General features: G+C 34.0%; 2 protein-coding genes across 6 annotated transcripts in view; one reads left to right on the plus strand and one right to left on the minus strand.

The window, feature by feature from the left end:
• The window catches only part of nolo (ADAMTS-like no long nerve cord), a 232257-nt gene that overhangs the window by 204019 nt on the left and 9141 nt on the right, over positions 1-19097 (plus strand). For all 5 annotated transcript variants that reach the window (XM_013309804.1, XM_013309807.1, XM_013309822.1 and 2 more), the window contains 11 exons: positions 4842-4971; positions 5276-5391; positions 6137-6234; positions 9602-9754; positions 10006-10130; positions 12830-13072; positions 16499-16619; positions 16883-17004; positions 17621-17702; positions 18592-18759; positions 18899-19081. In XM_013309804.1, the coding sequence (XP_013165258.1) occupies positions 4842-4971; positions 5276-5391; positions 6137-6234; positions 9602-9754; positions 10006-10130; positions 12830-13072; positions 16499-16619; positions 16883-17004; positions 17621-17702; positions 18592-18759; positions 18899-19081 (1541 nt within the window). The remainder of the gene's footprint in view (positions 1-4841; positions 4972-5275; positions 5392-6136; positions 6235-9601; positions 9755-10005; positions 10131-12829; positions 13073-16498; positions 16620-16882; positions 17005-17620; positions 17703-18591; positions 18760-18898; positions 19082-19097) is intronic.
• LOC106116099 (uncharacterized) lies at positions 13352-15462 on the minus strand. Its single transcript, XM_013309843.1, has 2 exons — positions 14636-15462; positions 13352-14203 (listed from the first exon to the last, which is right to left on the minus strand). Exons 1-2 carry the CDS (start codon positions 15434-15436, stop codon positions 13748-13750), a joined length of 1257 nt encoding a protein of 418 aa, XP_013165297.1. The 5' UTR covers positions 15437-15462; the 3' UTR covers positions 13352-13747.

Below are 19097 nucleotides of genomic sequence, written 5' to 3' on the forward strand. Positions count from 1 at the left end.
ATTTTGCCATAGGTATAGGACATCGTCTTGAAAAGCATATAGACTACTAATTAAGTTTTTTTTTAATTTCGACGCGAACAGAGTCGCGGGCATCAGGTAGTTTTCAATAAATCTGATATGAAAAAAGTATCTGCGTTATATTTTTAGTTTCGTTTATTCTCATAGGTTTCTAAGTAATTGGTTTTATTAATCATGAAGCCATGCTTATTCATTACTTATATATCTTATATGAATTATTACTTAAACGCTCAAATTAGTTATGATTTAAAGGCGAACTCAAAAGGTAAACATTCTTTTATAACATGGAATCTAACTCCTTACTGATTTCTTATTATCTTACTTATATTATGAATGCGAATATTTGAATGTGTGGATGGATGTTTGTTAAAAAATATCCCCTGAACGGCTGCATGAATCTGAAATGAAATGTAACATCGATGTAAAACAAAGCCTGGATTGGCTACTAATTAAGTTCCTTAAGCTTACGCGATAGCTAGTAATATAATAAACGTAATTTGTAAGAATACAAACCAAAACATTAATCACTTTAAAAAAACTCTTTAAAACATCATTAAGCGTAAACCGTTGTATTTCACCGGCTGTTTGACGTGGACCAATTTATCACCGGCCTGTAGCTAATAAACAATTAAACCGTCCAACTTCGGTAGAGATCTTCGCCTAACTGGATGTTTACCACAACATCCTGACATCTGACGGGTTATTTGTAGTCGGTCTCAAACTGAATATCAAATGGAATACTTAAGGATTGTGTTACACAAGAGTAGCAACACTTTAAGTAGGAAATGTTATTAATTCATGAGAATGACGTATTTTGTTGTCAGTGATAGATAGAAATTTATCTAAGTTAAGGGTGATTAGACCACAATCGGAGCGTCGGTGGCTCAGGGGTCAAGCACTTGACTTGTAATCTGCAGGTCCTGGGTTCGAATCCCGCCATGTACCAATGTGTTTTTCGATATCCGATTTACATATGTACATTTATCCGACGTTCTTAAGGTGAAGGAAAACATCGTGATGCCACCTGCACATATCTGCGAATCAATTCAAATATATGTGTGAAGTCAACCAACCCGCACTGGGCCAGCGTGGTTAACTATGGCCTAGTCACCCTTAACTTAGGGTAGGCTCCGAGCCCCTCGGTGGGGACGTATAGTGAGCTGATGATGATGAGACCACAATCAACCACGTTACGGGTTAGTTGACTTCATACATATCTTTGATATATGTAGAATGCATCACAATGTTTTCCTTCATCGTAAGAATGTCTTTTAAATATACTAATGAAATTAGAGCATCGGAAAACACATTGGTATATAGCGGGGTTCGAACCAGGACAATTAAATGTCTGTCCGGTCCGGTCAAGCACCAACTGCACTCCACCGACCGTATTAATATACTGTTCGAAATCAAATTTTTTTTTTTCTAGCTCATAGTCATAAAATCACTAAGCTTAGTGTGTGCTAAGTATGAGAAATCTATCCTAAGCAACTGCTTAAATTACCATTAAATGATTTCGGAAATTATATTAAGATATTGATTATTAAAATTTTGCTAAAATTAATTTTCTGTTTTGATTTTTTAAAGAAAAAAAGAAATATTCACTTTTTAATTTATGAAAAATTGTTTCCCGCGTCTTATTAAAAAATTTAAAATACAAAAGCTATTTGCTTTCACGCCTCGACAGTATCATTTTTCATGAAAACGCCAAGTGAATAGAGTTTACCATATTTAAATATTTATTTATTCAACAGTTGCCTTCAGTAAATGAGCTTTGGTAATCACTCAACACCTCTGATAAACAGAACTTAATTAAATTTCTTAAATACGTTCTATTTTGTACCAGACTTCATAAAGAAGGAGTGATAACCTCCTTCTTTATGAAGTCTGGTATTTTTTTTTTTCATCGATAGCTCCGCCCCTAATTGTCCGATTTTTATCATTCGAAAGATATTGCGTTTCATTTATTCCCATTTTTTGAAAAAACAAAAACCATGCAATAGTTTTTGAGTTATTTATTTTTATTTTTTTAATTTTTTAGTCGTGAAAACTAAAGATTTTTAATAAATTTAAAATTAATCTAAAAATACGAAATTGATGTAATTTAATTTACTACTTTTGACCTAAATGAAGGGAATAAGTTAAATGAACTTTATTTATAGAGCCCCATAAGCATTCGAATTTTTTCGACTCACAAAAAGAATAACGAATCGGTCATTTTTTACTTGATATCAAGTTAAAAATGTTAATCACTGGCACATTAAAATAAAAAAAGGTAAGCAATTCGTTGACACCTAATTCATAATTCAGATATTTAAGCTTTACCGACTACAACATGCACGCCTCTACCAAAGAAACCACTTATAGCATGTCACTTTAAAGTATTTTGAATCTTATACCATTTGTTATAAGGTTTAAAATGCTTTGTTTGTAATATAAATAGAAATTCCGTATTAGACGTAGGTAATCTTACGAATGGACGGGTTATGTGAGGCAATTGTGACCACAATTCAAGGCTGGTTATGTACGCTCGCTACAACTTTACTGAGGCCATGTAAATATACAATAGAAGACTAATGTCGTTATATAACATGTTAAAATTTAGGAAATTTATTGCTCATTTTACGTTCGTAGTTCAAGGGTTTATCACTTGACTTGTAAACTGCTCCTGGGTTATTCCGCTATCTTACAACTATTTCGATTTACATTATGTCATCATCATCATCAGCTCACTATACGTTCCCACCGAGGGGCTCGGAGCCTACCCTATGTTAAGGGTGATTAGGCCATAGTCACACACATATCTTTGAATATCTTCTCAGATATGTGCAGGTGGCATCACGATGTTTTCTTTCACCGTAAGAACATCGGATAAATGTACATATGTAAATCGGAAATGGAAAAACATATTGGTACATGGCGGGATTCGAACCCAGGACCTGCAGATTGCAAGTCAAATGCTTGACCACTGAGCCACCGACGCTCTTATTTTATTATTATTTATTTATCTTATTTTATTTTATATTAACATATGTACATCTATCTGATGTTACAGTGAAGGAAAACATCATGATGCAACCTGCATATCTTCGTAGAAATGTACATAAATGCGATTATTTGAATGGATGGATGATAGATGTTAGAATGTATCTCTAGAACGGCTCAACAAATTACGATGAAATTTGATATTGATATAGAACATAGTCTGGAAGAGCTCATAGGCTATTAAGTTTTTTTACATAGCTAGTATCAAATAAACCACAAACTAACGAAGCCTTTGTAAGATTATCTAGTATCTGCCCACTGAAGCTCAGAGTCGATCGTTAATTAGATGTCAAATTATAAGTGACGGATTAGGGTACGAACCCTTGTCGATATTAGGGGTTGAAATGTTAAAAGTTTTAAAGCTAAATTATTGAAGCATTAATGAGCCTAAATTATTAGTATTTTTATGAATATAGTAAAGTTTCTATGCTGTGAAACATGTATTGAATTATTCCTGTCTCTGTTTTTTTCAAAGAGAACGACAGGGATGACAATATGTTTATTCATATTTTTTTTAATTCTTCTTGATTTTTAGCCGACTACTAAAAGGTGGAGGTTATCAATTCGTCTTGTTTTTTTATGCGTGTTACCGCGTAACTCCGCCCCTGGTGCTTTTTTTTTTGATCGAAAAGTTTTGCTTGCAATTGGGTCCCATTTTTATATTAATTTTTAAACTGCCTAGAAGTTTAGTACATTTGAGTTTAAGTTGAAAATGCGTTATGAATATTTAGGACTTTTTTGCTTTCTTCACTTATTGTGTTTCATTTTATACAAGTTATGTTACTTATTAGGAAGTAATGCACATTTTTACATATAACAAAATCATAAAAGTTCTAATTATGCGCTGCAGAAAATCTTATTACGTATTTTAGTAGCTGTTTGGCTTTTCGAAGCGCATTGTAAATATGAAGAGAAGAGGCCATTCCGAGTGTATAAAACGCGATTTTAAACGCTAACACAATAGTAAAAGATTTACGAACTAACACGTCATATATTTTAGTAACATTTGCGATGCATATAGAAACTTTTATAACATGAAAAAGAAATATAAGTTTTACAATAAATGCGAAAGTTTAGATGGATGGATGTTTGTTACCTCTAATACGCGATAATTCCACAACGGTTCAACACATCTAAATAAAACTTGGTAAAGACATAGAACATAGTCTCGAGTGATACATGACATATTTATCAGCCACTTACTCTGCGACGACGAAGTTGCAGGCGAAAGCTAGTTTTTACACTTTGAAAGGCATGCTCTTAATGTAGACAAAAATAGTATGATGAGGGTTTAGTAATACTTATAGATGATGTATAAATGTATTCAGATATATTGACGGCTCTTAAGTTCGCGCGAGTTGGTGCGCAGAACACAATTTTAGGAGTAGCGGCGCGTAGCGGGGGGAGGGCACTGCGCAGTGCGCCGATGACCTTTGTTAGCTAAAATATTTGAAAAGACTTATAAATAGAGTTATTGAATAGGAGGTTCGATTTGAGTTTGATTAATGATTTGATGAAGAGAGAGTGTAATAAATGGGTTTTACTAAAGTATTTTTAAAAACGCCGTGATTTTCAAAAATCTTTTTTATTGATTCGAAAACCTCATTTCCACTAACGCGACTACTGTTTGACAATGAATGATAACTATGAAGTTTCTGAAATTTAATTTTTGCCAGGACTTGTCATAAAACCTACAGTCGTAGGTTGTCAGAGTTAGTCGGTTAGTGGAAAAAGGATTTAAATTATATTAACTATTAACACAAGTATTATGTCCTCAGGCTACAAGATGTCACTGGCAGTCTGTCGGGATCGGTTGACGGGAACGGACGCGCCTGAGCAACTCTGTGACGGCTCAAGCAAGCCAAGTTCAGCTGTAGTTAGATGCAACATGCATCCATGTCCTTACAAGTAATAAGTTATTACTTAATTCAACACTACTACTACTAAGCAACTTAGTCTTAGTTACAAGTTTAAGTAGAGTGGGTTCAAAACTTTCACTACTTTGTGTCACAATTGTTATGTGCCATTAATATCCTATAATTATCTTATATGACGGCTCACAGAAGGTTAAGAAAGGGACGTACTGAAACCGATTCCATAAGTGAGAAAAGGATAGACTTCTTAACCTTCTAGCAGCTACTACTGCTTACATAAGAATTTACAGATTAACACAATGAATAAAATTACTTACAAAGTTTATGTTCTCCACTAGATGGTACGTGGGTGAATGGTCTCCATGCACCGTGAGTTGCGGCGGTGGGTTACGCACGCGGCGTGTCCTCTGCGCCAGATCTGCTAATGTCACTAGAGCTGATACTTATCAACCAGGTATTTTATATCCTTGATACAATAAGACCTGTTTTCACTACGCGATTAGCCGCGAATAAACTTGCGTTTTCTATAAACAGTCGCTTAATAAATAGTGGTTGAGAAACAGCTTTTCGCTTAGTGGGAGAGGGGTCTTAAGCATTAGTTATTCTTGTTTACAAGTTTGAAGTCAATAAACTTATAAACCGTGGATTAATTTTTTAGTAAATATTGGAGTTTAAAGACTTTGGACGATATAATTTTGTAAAGTTTTTTGTCAGGAAAGTAACATTTAAAATCCAAACGGAAACTGACTACATCAATTTTATAATTTTTAATTGCATTAAATATAGATGAATACCCACAAAACATTTTAGTTGAATATATAAAGAGATATTCACTTTAGTTAAAACATTTCAACAATGTAACGTTCCATGGCAAAATTCCTCGTAAGCATTTTATGTTAGCACTCACTTGGGGTTATTGATATTGTCAGTAGAGTTGAGTTCATAAGGATTGAGTCAGTATGAGCCGTAAAACCGCGTACGAAGTGCCTTTCAAAATTATATAGACCACTTCGAATTGCTCTCATTATTATTAACACTATCAATGGGAATTAATCTCGATAAACCAAATTTGTATGTGCCTTCCAAATTTAAATAGCAAAGATTTTTTTTAAATCGCGGTTGTATAGTTTTTAAATTGCTATTAATAAAGTTCAGGCGCTTCAAATAACTTTTTTGTAATATTATTGCTATTTCTATAGGATCTACCGAACCAGGCTGCGTGTCACCAGCTCCAAGATCCTCACAGTCTTGCAACGAACACGAATGCCCTATATGGATTGCTGGCGCTTGGTCAGGAGTAAGTATTATGTTATAAATTAAAAAATTCAACGTAGGTACTAGAATGAATTACAATTCTTGATTTTTATTCAGAAAAATAGTGATTTCTTATTCCTTATCATTATTTTGAACTTTATAGAAAAACAGGTTGGATTCAATGATTGCTAGCAACGAGTTTTAAAACCACAAAACGAAGTAATGATGCATTCAGCCTTAAAAACAGGGATATTTAGAGAATTAGACTAAAAGATCGATAGATACAAACACCAAAGCCTTACTTCTTACTAACATTGTAAATGCGAAAGTTTAGATGGATGGATGAATGGATGTTTGGTAGATGGTATCTCCAGAAAGACTGAATGGATCTTGATGAAATTAGGCATACATATAGAACATAGTCTGGAAGAACACATTGGCTATTTATTCAGTTTTTTTTAATACCGCGCGGACGGAGACACGAGCAACAAGTTATATGATATTGCTTTTAACAGAACTTTACGACTTTATAGCCATTTTATAGATTTTTTTAATATTGTTAGTCTTTGTAAAAAATATTAGCGTGTGTACCCTTGTGTACTAGGGTACCATAAAATCTGTATCAGATATTGAATAATCGTATCGCCATGTTCTTCATAGAATATTCACATAAAACTTTATAACCGAACTAAAAGTATTGAACTGGCAACATTGTGCTCACGACAGCTTTTGTTACGAATAGTTTTTAAAACATTATTTATACTAATATTATAAAACGGAAGAGTATGTTTGTTTAAACGCGATAATTTGAGGAACTACTGGTCCGATTTCAAAAATTCTTTTTTTTTATAGTCCAATAAACCAATAGTTTTCTTTAATTCCGCGTGGACCGTCGCGGGCGACAGCTAGTATATTTAAGGCTTTTAAAGGCTAGAAAGGCTTGTATAGAAACTTATAGACAAAGAGACTGAAAAGGATATCTGAATTAGTAGCCTATGTGTTCTTAAAACTATCTTTTACATTTATGTCAAATTTCAGAGATCTTCCATCTTAACATTGTCATTTATAATATTAGTAAGAAGTAAGATGGTAAAGTTATAAAATCAAATCTCAATTTAAATTAATTTGGAATCTAAAATTCATTAGTAAAACCTCTTCTCATATTAAATTTGTTCAAAGAATCAAACTATAATTAATTCACGAAACCAATACGACTTTGCTAAGTTATAGAACTTTGTGAAGCATTGATTTGCGAACCGCTGCGTTGAAATATTGCCTTACTAATGAAAGTAATATTTTGGACAATATAGAGTTTCCATTGTCGAACACTTGTAAAATAACAAAATTCTAGCTAATACTCCCACGACCATAGATTGCTGTTCTAAAAAATAAACAAAAAAAATACGATTGTAAATTAACATAATAAATACGTGCAAATAAAAGTACGAACCAAGTCTGTAAAAGTCGTTTGTTCCAATAAAAAAAAGAAACAATTTAAGTAATAAAAAAACGAATCAAAAGAAAGGCTACTGATTGCAAATTAAAATAAATCAATAAACAGAACTAAAGCTAGTATTAACAGTCCTTAAAGGTTACAGGAATATACATTTAAACAAAAGCCATACCAAGCCATTCATAACCTCAAAACCCTCATGTCAGTTAGTTATTTTAGAAATAATTAAGCTAAGTTTATTTTTGGTCATAAGACTATTTCAGTACGAAAATCTAAAACTTTTTTAAATTCATTTTAAATACATTTTCATTCACTTATCTATATTAAAAGATTCAATGTTGTTTATTCTTTTCTATTCATGGAATGTGTTCTATAAAAATACCACTGAACTAAAAGCATTGAAGGAGTTTCTACTAAAAGCTATACTATTGCAATACGGAGTGTATAGTAAACATTTCTTTTAAAGTATTTTAAAAAGTTAACTTTTATTTTTAAGGTTCCGTACCTGATAGGAAAAAAACGGAACCCTTATAGGATCACTTTGTTGTCCCTCCGTCCGTCTGTCAAGACACTTTTTCTCAAAAACGCGTGAAGGTATCAAGCTGGAATTTATATCAAATGTTCAGGTCTGCGGTCACTTGGTGCTGTGAAAAATTAAACTTCTAAGCCAACCCAATCAAAAGATACAACCGTTTATGTCGCAAATTTTTTTAATCATTTCAAATATTACTAATATGCGAATTCAAGAAGAAGAAAACTTCAAGAAGCGAGCCTATCACCACCTCAAAGGCCGGCAACGCATCTGCGGTTCCTCTGGTATTGCTGATGTCCATGGGCGTCGTTGAACACTTCGGTGTTCCCGCTGCTCGTTTGCCCCCTTCTGTTATAAAAAAAAATGTTTACATGGATGGATGTTTTGCAAATATCTCAAGAACGGGTCAACAGATCTCTCTGAAATTTGGCATAGATGTAAACATAGTCTGTAAGAACACATAGGCTACTGATTGGGTTTATTTTTATTATAAAAAATGCAGAGAAATCATGAATCATGACAATAATTTACACAGATTAGGGTAGATAAAGCATATTTTTAAGTAGCATTGTCTAGAACTAATCTGGTCAAATTGTTTAGAATCTCTAGGATCGAACCACCATAACGTGTTGTAATCACATATTGTTAAAGAGCCGTTATTCGTACGGTCATCTATTTAATTGCCGCGTTAAAACTCGGCCACGCGACGCATTCGCGGATCTCAAGCGAAGAGACGACAGACGACGATCCCCCTTTAGAATAACAATCAATTGTAAAGAACCACTCTTGTGTACTGGGCTAATAGAACATTTCGATATTTCTTTCCATAAAAATCAAATCTAGGAATTATTAACCTTTTATTATTCTACATTGCTTTTTCTGACTAATAAATCAAACAAGTAGAGTATGGTACAAGCAGGCACGTCTCAAATACTGTAATAAATTCAACCAGTATGAAAATAATAGCCAAATTCATATTAATTTTTATAGATTGTATGATTTGCTATACAACAATACACAATACAAACAATTTTTTGTGACTGAGTAGTCACTGTTTGCCTTGAAGAGGCATTTACACCTTCACCGGGCTTGAGGTGGCCGAGCGCAGACGGCGCTTAGCCTAAACCTCGTTTAAGAGTAACAAGACTCGAGGGCTCCCTCATTAGCCTCGGCTCGGGCTGTTACTTCCAACAAACCAATTAATAATATTTTATTTATCCAAAAAACATAGTTGACAAGATGATAGTGTGTTTAAAGAAAAGTACAGCGCCATCTAGTAATAAAAAAACAAAACAATTACATCTAAATACAAAGCATGAATACAAAACAAATGAATTCTTTCAGCCCTTATACCAATAAGAATAGAATAGGATGTGTTCTGTTCTGCATCTCATGGAATTTTAAATCTATTTGCGTGTTTTGTAGTGCTCAGTTTCGTGCGGCGAAGGTGTCCAAGTGAGAGGAGTTGAGTGCACACCAGCCGGCGGTGGCTGCAACCCAATGACAAGACCTGACATCTCCAGACCTTGTTCTACTGGCATTAGTTGTCCTGCGTACAGAGAAGCTGATGAAACTGAGGTAAGGAAGTTTCCATCATCCGACCTCGGCCGTCAATTTTTTAGGATCAGATAATAAAATTCTCTTACTCTAAATATCTCTAAAAATATTAACTGCTGTCTTAACAATAATGCATAAAAGGGATATTGCTCATTGATATTCTTCTACTCACCTGTCGAAAGCAGTCCTTAAAAGAAAATGGCAGGACGATGAAGACTCACTAAAATGGACTGTTAAATTTCTTTATCACCAAAACACTATCAATATTACAGGACGACATTGAAGACATTTTACCCGGCGTGGTGTACCACACACAACCACTCATCCAGCCATATCCCCCACCTCAAGCCAAAGCTGAAAGACTAATCGGAGAACCAGAAGTCCCTGTTGAAGCCACGTAAGTACCAAAAATTCCATGAACATTAGCAGATCCTAGAACTTACGCGGAAAACTGGTATAAACCTGACGAGATTTAGACCCATTTCTAAGCCATTAGCCGTTCGATTGAAACAAGTGACTGCTATAGAGCAATATTGGTATTTCCACTGGCAGGAGTATGGCCTAAGGAATAAAAGTCGAATGCGAACAACGCCGTAGTCGTATTAGTGGGATAGTGGTTTTAAAAGTTATTCGATAAAGGTATTAATTTAAATTGTCCCAATCATCATCATCAGCTCACTATACGTCCCCACCGAGGGGCTCGGAGCCTACCTTGTGTTAAGGGTGATTAGGCCATAATCAACCATGCAAGCCAAGTGAAGTTGGTTGACTTCACACATTTCTTTGAATTTCTTCTCAGATATGTGCAGGTTGCATCACGATGTTTTCCTTCGCCGTAAGAACGTCGGATAAATGTACATATGTTATTCGGATATTGAAAAACACATTGGTACATGGCGGGATACGAACCCAGGACTTGCAGATTGCAAGTCAAGTGCTTGACCACTGAGCCACCGACGCTCTATTGTCCCAATACATTAGGTTCATATAAGAAATTTCTTATTTTAAAGCATTTTTTAAAGAGTTTATTAAAACAAGATGGACTTAGAATGATAACAAAATTATTAGAGAGCAAAGCAATATTAACGTCATTGTACTACGTAAGAAAATATATATTTAATGCACTAATATTAGTATATAAATAATTATAGTTAGTTAATTGACTAATTAATTAACTTCTAATTAATCTACTAACTAGTTATTTTATTAGATAATTGCTTCAAATAACTAAAAATTGGTAGAGCTTACGTTTAGAAAAGCTGGTTCTAAAATAAAATTAATGACTAAGATTGAAGGAGCGCAAGATTGTAATTAAAGGATTTTAAAATAAGAATAGTTGAATTAAAAAACAGACTATTTTAATGATTTGATTTTTTAAGAACCTTTATTGATGACAAAGAAAAATCTAGATTCGAAGTAGATGTTACGGTTCGAATATTCTTAATTTAGATTTAAGCGTTAACATGCAAACCGCTTTAAAAGGAAATTAATTTTTCAATTCTCTAAATAAAAATATTTGCGGAAAAATTTCATCAGGCGCTTTCAAGTTTCCACAAAAAAATCTTGAAAAATTCTTAAATCTTTTTATTTTTAATGCATGGGTTTTCGTTAACAGTCGATGTCGTTGAAATATTATGTATCTGTTTACTCTTTTACCGTGGATTTAGAATGTATTGACTCTTTTCTTGAAATATATTGTTATCTCTTACATTCCTTTTGAAACAACAAAGACAACGATGTGTCCATTCGAAATTCAACGTTATATCTTCCTTGTATAAAGCTCAGAGTATTTTGTTGTTGTTTTCAGCAATTACAAAATATTCTTTGCGTGTGGCTGGTTGTATGTAAGGTATTGTACCTTCTGAAAGTTATAAAGGTTTCACTTTTCTCTTCAGAATAACATCCACACATTTTATAAGGATAAATATTATATTTCCATCAACACAAATCCAACGCCCGGTCCATTTTACGATTAGCTCTTTTATATTTAATATATCGAAAAGTATATTTAAAGCAAATACACTTTTTGAATATAACAGTTAGAAATAGGCACAAATCAATAATACAATCTTTAAATCATAGAATTTAGCTACGAAATAGATATTAACACAACTAAACACACTTCTCTTTCTATGCACAAAATATCTACAACTAAATGTACCTAATCATTTGCCTGTTCATTGCTTTCTATTACAATTAAAGAGTTTCTATTATTTCCTACTCTATGCACTGCACAGTAAAGTTTGAATTTCCTTGCACTCTATTCTCCGCACACATTGTGTCTTTTTTTTTGCTTCGTTACACTTTCTCGATACAAAACTGGATATTTCTGGCACCGACAGGAACATGACTACTTTGTTACATAGAGTGCTCTATAGTTGAAAAAGAATTCTTATAAAAAAATATAACAGATTAAAAATGTATACAGATTAACACTGGTAATCAAATTATTCAAACTTTCGGAGACATTATAATAAACTTATATAAAAACGGCTAAACTTACGAATATTCGTCCGGTGGCGGCACCGACTAGTTTCGAGCCCATCGGGGGCCCTTCATTAGTGAGCGACAGGCTGCGTCCGCAAAATAATACCAGTCCCACTCACCCTGATAAAGGGCCCCCGCTGGACGAATATACGTGAGTGTTTTAACCGTTTTATATAAGTTTGATTAACACTGGTGCATATACTTATACATAAACCAGCCAGGACAGATGAGGTGTAACTGTTAGCTTTAAGATCGGTTCAATTAATCCTCAGCACGCGCATGTTAAATCATGTGTGATTTTTTCCTAGAATATGGTATTTTAATCTAGATCAGAGATTCCCTAAGTAGTGAAGCATCCCCTGGGATTCACGGAAGAATCGACAAGGATTTACAATGACAGGAATTCAAATTGGGGTTTACAAGTAAAAGAATCGATATAAAAGGGTCCATTCCTTGGTTTTTTGGTTCAGAAAAAGTGTAGGAATATCTGATCTAGATTCTTTTATTTATATCGCAACCATAAACTTTTAAAGGCATTCATAAAATGTTTTCCAATAGATTTTCTAGTAAAACAACTGCAATCTATTCAATTGTTTATTTTATTTATAGTTACATCAAAGACGATGACTGGGGTCCATGCAGTACGACATGCGGTGAAGGTTGGAGGAAGAAGGAGGTTCATTGCAAGATTTTTTTAGAATTCAGTAGAACCATTGCAAAATTACCAGACAGCAAATGCATGGGACCGAAGCCGACGGAAGAAACGGAGAGATGCGTCATGGAACCGTGTTCAATGGCATATGGGACATCTTTTGGAGACTCTAGTATACCGTCATACGGTACAGGAGACAGGTACGTTACTATTAAATCTTTATTAATTATAATATGCGTTGTAGTCGGTGGCTCAGGGGTTATAGCACTTGACTTGTAACCTGCAAGTCCTGGGTTCGAATACCGCCATGAACATATGTTTTTATCGATTTACTTATTAATACGGTTAAGGAAAACATCGTGATGCAACCTGGACATATCTGAGAAGAAATTAAAAGATATGTGTGAAGTCAACCAACTCATACCGGACCTGCGTGGTTGACTATGACCTGGTCACCCTTGACGTAGGATAGGCTCCGAGCCTCACGGTGGGGCCGTACAGCGAGCTGATGATAAATAACAATATGAAATCATTATCAACAACTTACGTCCCCAATGAGGAGCTCTGCTTACCCTAAGTTAGGTGACAAGGCTATTATCAACGTTGGCCCAGTGCAGGTTGACTTCACACGCATCTTTGAAATTCTTCGCTGATATGTACAGGTTGCATCACGATGTTCCTACCCCTTAAGAACGTGGGATATGAGATGTAATCGGCAAAGTGACAAATTGGTCATAATATCTAAGTATTGCCAAAAGAGACTTAAATACAAAGCATTATGGTTGATAATTCTTCAATTCTTCTGATGTTCTTTGATTTTATTAAATAAATACAAGTAAAATAATAGTAATTAATTTTTTTTAATTTAGGATCCTTTAGTTGAGCAATTTCATTTGTTCACATAATCTATCCAATGTACCATTTAGCACAGATTCTTTAACGACATCATCCAGTCTTATTTTTAATAACATTTCTTCATTGCTTTCATTTGATATGCATTGATCAAGGTGTAATGTAGATTCACTTATTTCTTTATCTTCAAACGTTGTTACTATTCTTAATTCTATCAGAGTAATAAGTACTCCGAAAGGCAACATTTCTTGTACATCCACTTCAAATGAATCCTTAGTATAAACTGAATTCGAATCTATATCGTATAGTTTTAAAAATGTCGTAAAGCTCTCGTAATAAACAGATAAAATATCTTTCATATATTTACATCGGAATGTAGAGTCAGTTGATAAAAAAAGAAAATAAACAAGATCTGTAGCGGGATTAGAATATCTCATGGCTTGGAAATCCAAAAAACATAGATCCGTTGTGATGTTATCCTGGAAAATAAAAAATATCTTAAATAAGTACTATAATGAATGCCAATGTTTAGATGGATGGATGTATGGATGGAAGGCCATCCTTATGTTTGAAGATATCTTCCGAACGACTGCATACATCATGCTGAAATTTGGCATAGATTTAGAACATATAGTCTGGAAGAACACATACTAAGTTCCTTCCGTTCTTAAATTCGCGCAGGCGGAGTCGTGGGCGATAGCTAGTTAACACATAATTATAACCGTAGAAATCCATTGCAATAACACGTTTATTGATGTATATTGTTGTCTCTATACTGTCAAAGAAAATGAAAAGGATGTAAATATGTAAATACAAGTGGACAAGGAAGTGAAATTCTCCGATAATTTTAAACATGTATACATCAGATTCTTAATAAGGTTTGTAATTAAATTCATTAAATTATATCATACCTTTTGTTTGAATAAGAAATTATTTATCCAACAATCTCCATGACAGAGTACATTGAATGTTCGTGGAGATGTATAATATCTTAAAAGTTGCATTAATTTTGTTTCTACATATTGCAATTTCGTTCTTGCTTCCAAATCATCTAATAGTTGTATAGAATCTTCGTAACAATTCGTATAATAATTTCTTAGTTTACTTTTATCAAGAAATGTTTCTTGATAAAGAACATCTTTAAATTCACATTTTAGTTTAATAAAGTTTTCTTTATCGTTCAATTCAAATACAATTGAGAGAGCGTGGAATTTTGCTAGATTTCTCAATACTAAACAAACTTGTTCATATTCTAGATTCTTTAGTTTATTAACTTTGGTTTCATATTCATATCCTTTTGAAACTAAATCTTCTAGAATAAGTACTTCATTGCCTCTCTTCATATCAGATAAGATACAACCAGGTAGTACAATTCTGTTAGTAACATCTAACTTGCTTTGTAGAATTTCAAATTTTGATAACACCTCTTCATAAGCTTTAACTTCTCTTTTATGTAGTTGTCTAAATAACTCTTGTCTAGTTGTATTCACTAATGTCTTTATAATAACGCTAATTTTACGATCACAATCTAACGTATCTTTAATTTCAACTCTGAACACGTTTGCTATAAAATTTTCACCTTTACCACACGCGAATTCGACATGATATGTGAAATCGTTTATGTTATTTAATTTAGCTACATTTTCTATGCAACTGTGAAGTTCAGTACAATTAAATTCATCTGGTTCACTTATATTAACATCTAAAGACATATTCCTTTTGGAATTGCGGACTATATCATAAACTGATTCGAAATGACTACGATATGACACTGATATATTTGATAATTTAAAGATAAGGGTTATCAAAAGTAAACATACTATATATGCTAGTATGTGGAATAATATATCTTGTAATTGCTATTACGTTTACAAATTACATCATCAGCTCACTATACGTATCCACCTAGGGGCTCGGAGCCTACCCTAAGTTAGTGACTACGCTATAGTCAACCACGCTGGCCAAGTGCGGGTTTGTTGACTTCACAAATCTTTGAATTTCTTCTCAGATATGTGCAGGTTGCATCACGATGTTTTCCTTCACCGTAAGAACTTCGGATAAATGTACATATGTAAATCGGAAATGGAAAAACACATTGGTACATCGTGCGATTAGAACCCAGGTCCTGCAGATTTCAAGTCAAGTGCTAGACCCGTGAGCTTTCAAACTTATTTAAATTTAATGAATTATATCAAAACAATGATATAATGTTTCTTTGTTCAAATATATTCGGACTACAAATAATATAAATGCGAATGTTTAGATGAATGGATGTTTGTTTGAAGATATCTCCTGTATAGCTCAACGGATCTCGATGAAATTTGGCATATATAGAACATAATCTGGAAGAACACATAGACTACCAATTATGTTCTTGTTTGATTCCACGCAAACGAAGTCGCGAGCGACAGCTATCTATTATATATCAGGTCAATTGATAAAGGAAGGATTTAGCAACAACATATTTAACATCCTCTACATCGTTCAAGGTCACCTTGACGGTCTCTTTCATCTTATATAGCATTGTTATTTTTCTTTATTCTTTAGCTGTGGGTTTCTGAGACAGATTCGAAAATCACCGTTTAAAACATTTTTATATATCTGTATTGAGATAATAAGATAATGAAAAAGATGACGATATGTTTCTATAATGATTTTTGGTCTCAGAAACTTAAGGTAAAAGAGTTTACATTTTTATAAAAATTCTGTAAATAATGTTTAAACAGACAGTTATAAAAGTTATGGTGTAGATTCAGTTATTCTTTTTCTACCAGGTCTATGATCTTTGGAACGTCGAGTAACATTAGAGTGGCACCTGGTTCACCAGGCAAGTCATATTCTTGGAAAGAGAAAGGCTATACGAGTTGCAGCGCTTCCTGTCTTAGCGGTGTACAGGTATTATATCTTATTTCATATCAGTTAGTAGTCACTACAGATCTGACATTTTATAATAGCAATATCTTGCTGTTATGACATTTGACATTTTATATTAGCAAGATATTGCTATTATAAAATGTCAGGGATATGAAGACATGCTTAAGATCGAACGTATTAACACATTTTATGTCCAAAATATTGGTGTAAAATAGCATTAGTTTCGACAAACTTATTTTTATTTATATTTCCTTCACTTAATTAACTTAAATATATCTATATAGGAGCTAATTATCCAATGCGTAAGAGATGAAGATGGTAAAAACGCGTCACCATACATGTGCGATCCTCTTACGAAACCTGAGAACAGAGTAAGAACATGCAACGATCATCCTTGTCCACCTAGGTAAGTAAAACTTTTTCGTCTACATGCATTTGAACTACAAGATATTAATTTACTAATCACTCTTGTAATTTAACTTTCAAACTAGTACATTCTTTATTTGAATTGTAAAGTTATTAGTAGCAGCAATCATCAGACAATCACTCTTACTCATTTGTTTTTATTCTGTGAGAAGAAGAAATACATTCCAATTCAGAAGTAGACCCTATGGCCTTAACAAATGTCAAGAATGGTCTGTACCTTTTTTGACAATTGTTAAGGCGATTCGTTCACAAATCTTCGAAATTAATATTGTATCTTTACTTCTTGTGTATCGGATTACGCGTTCCGTATCCATAACTTTGAATCTTCAACGCAATTCTATACAATCAATAGAGGAATAACGACATATGAACTGTATTAATTTGCTCCATCTTGAAAATCACAGCAACTTAAGTCACGACAATCTTGACAAACAATTTAGGAGCAACTTGGAGACTAATGAACCAAAATTTCGGTGGTACCTTACCATAGCGTTGCGTAAAAACGAAGAGTTTCTAAGATTTACGTTGCTTTGTATACGAAGTGTCTTACATTTAAATCAAAGAAAGCTATACATAAAATTTCAATTTCCTTACAGATGGAACTATACAGACTTCTCGCAATGCACTAAATCCTGCGGCATTGGCATACAGACGAGGGAAGTTACGTGTATACATGAAGTAAGTTATTTTATTTATCTGCAAATATTTCATACTCCAAAATTCAATTCCAAATATAGAAAATGAATTAACCGCCTGTGAAAATTTATAATGGAGCGTCGGTGGCTCAGTGGTCAAGCACTTGACTTGCAATCTGCAGGTCCTGGGTTCGAATCCCGCCATGTACCAATGTGTTTTTCGATTTCCGATTTACATATGTACATTTATCCGACGTTCTTACGGTGAAGGAAAATATCGTGATGCAACCTGCACATATATGAGAAGTAATTCAAAGATATGTGTGAAGTCAACCAACCCGCACTTGGAGAGCGTGGTTGACTATGGCCTAATCACCTTTAACTTAGGGTAGGCCCCGAGCCCCTCGGTGGGGACGTATAGTGATCTGATGATGATGATGATGATAATCTATCTGCACGCAAATCATCAAAAAAAGCATAAAACTAGAAGAATGAAGGTTCAATGATTCACTTTCAAAGCTTTTACTATTGATAGTAAATCAATCAACGTTCGGTTAAACAGTAAAGAACATTACGTCGATTAAGTATTTACACATATGCTGATTCCTCTAATTCTCTTTTATAGCACCATTCATAACAATCAATCAACGCTTCTCTTCAGCAGCCAAAATGCTTCGATTACGTTGTTAAAATACATAAATAATACTACATGCATATTTAGCATAGTGACCTCAGATTCTATTAACGACTAAATCTCCTTTTTAAAACTCCCGCGCAATTCTCCTATTTCTTTTCCCTTATATTTGTCCATAACTAAAAAGGCAAAGGTCTTATTGGCCAGTATGCCAACTCGGTAGAACCTAAACTCCTTGTCCACCAAAAAGATGGGATACACTGCTCTCAACACTTTGCTGACCTCTTTTGTTTTCCAGGTGACTCGAGGTGGTACAAACACCGTTGTGGTGCCAAACAGCATGTGTCCACAGCCACCACCTCCTGACCGACAATACTGTAATGTACTTGATTGTCCAGTAAGATGGCATACTGGAGAATGGTCCAAGTGCTCCAAGACATGTGGAGGTGGAGTGAAACAGAGAGAGGTAACACTGGTTTATGTGAAGAAATATTATTTATTACATTATTTTTTGTATACTGTAATAACTCTGTTATTCTGTACACGTGTCTACCTAAACAAAGATAGTTCTTATTTGTAAATTTACAAGATGTTTCTTACATCAGGTGGAATGCAAACAAATAATGGCGCAATCACACGTGGTGGAGAGACCATCTTCTCTGTGCAACAATCCTCGGCCAGCCTCGACAAAGTCCTGTAACAGTCGACCTTGTTTACTTGACACCGCGTCACCAGAAATATCCCTGGCCAATTCTTCATATATACAGCATGATCCTAAGAAGAAGAAGGTAAGGATTTGATGAT

Source organism: Papilio xuthus, unplaced genomic scaffold (assembly GCF_000836235.2).
Source record: "Papilio xuthus unplaced genomic scaffold, Pxut_1.1 DF829660.1, whole genome shotgun sequence".
NCBI lineage: Eukaryota > Metazoa > Arthropoda > Insecta > Lepidoptera > Papilionidae > Papilio > Papilio xuthus.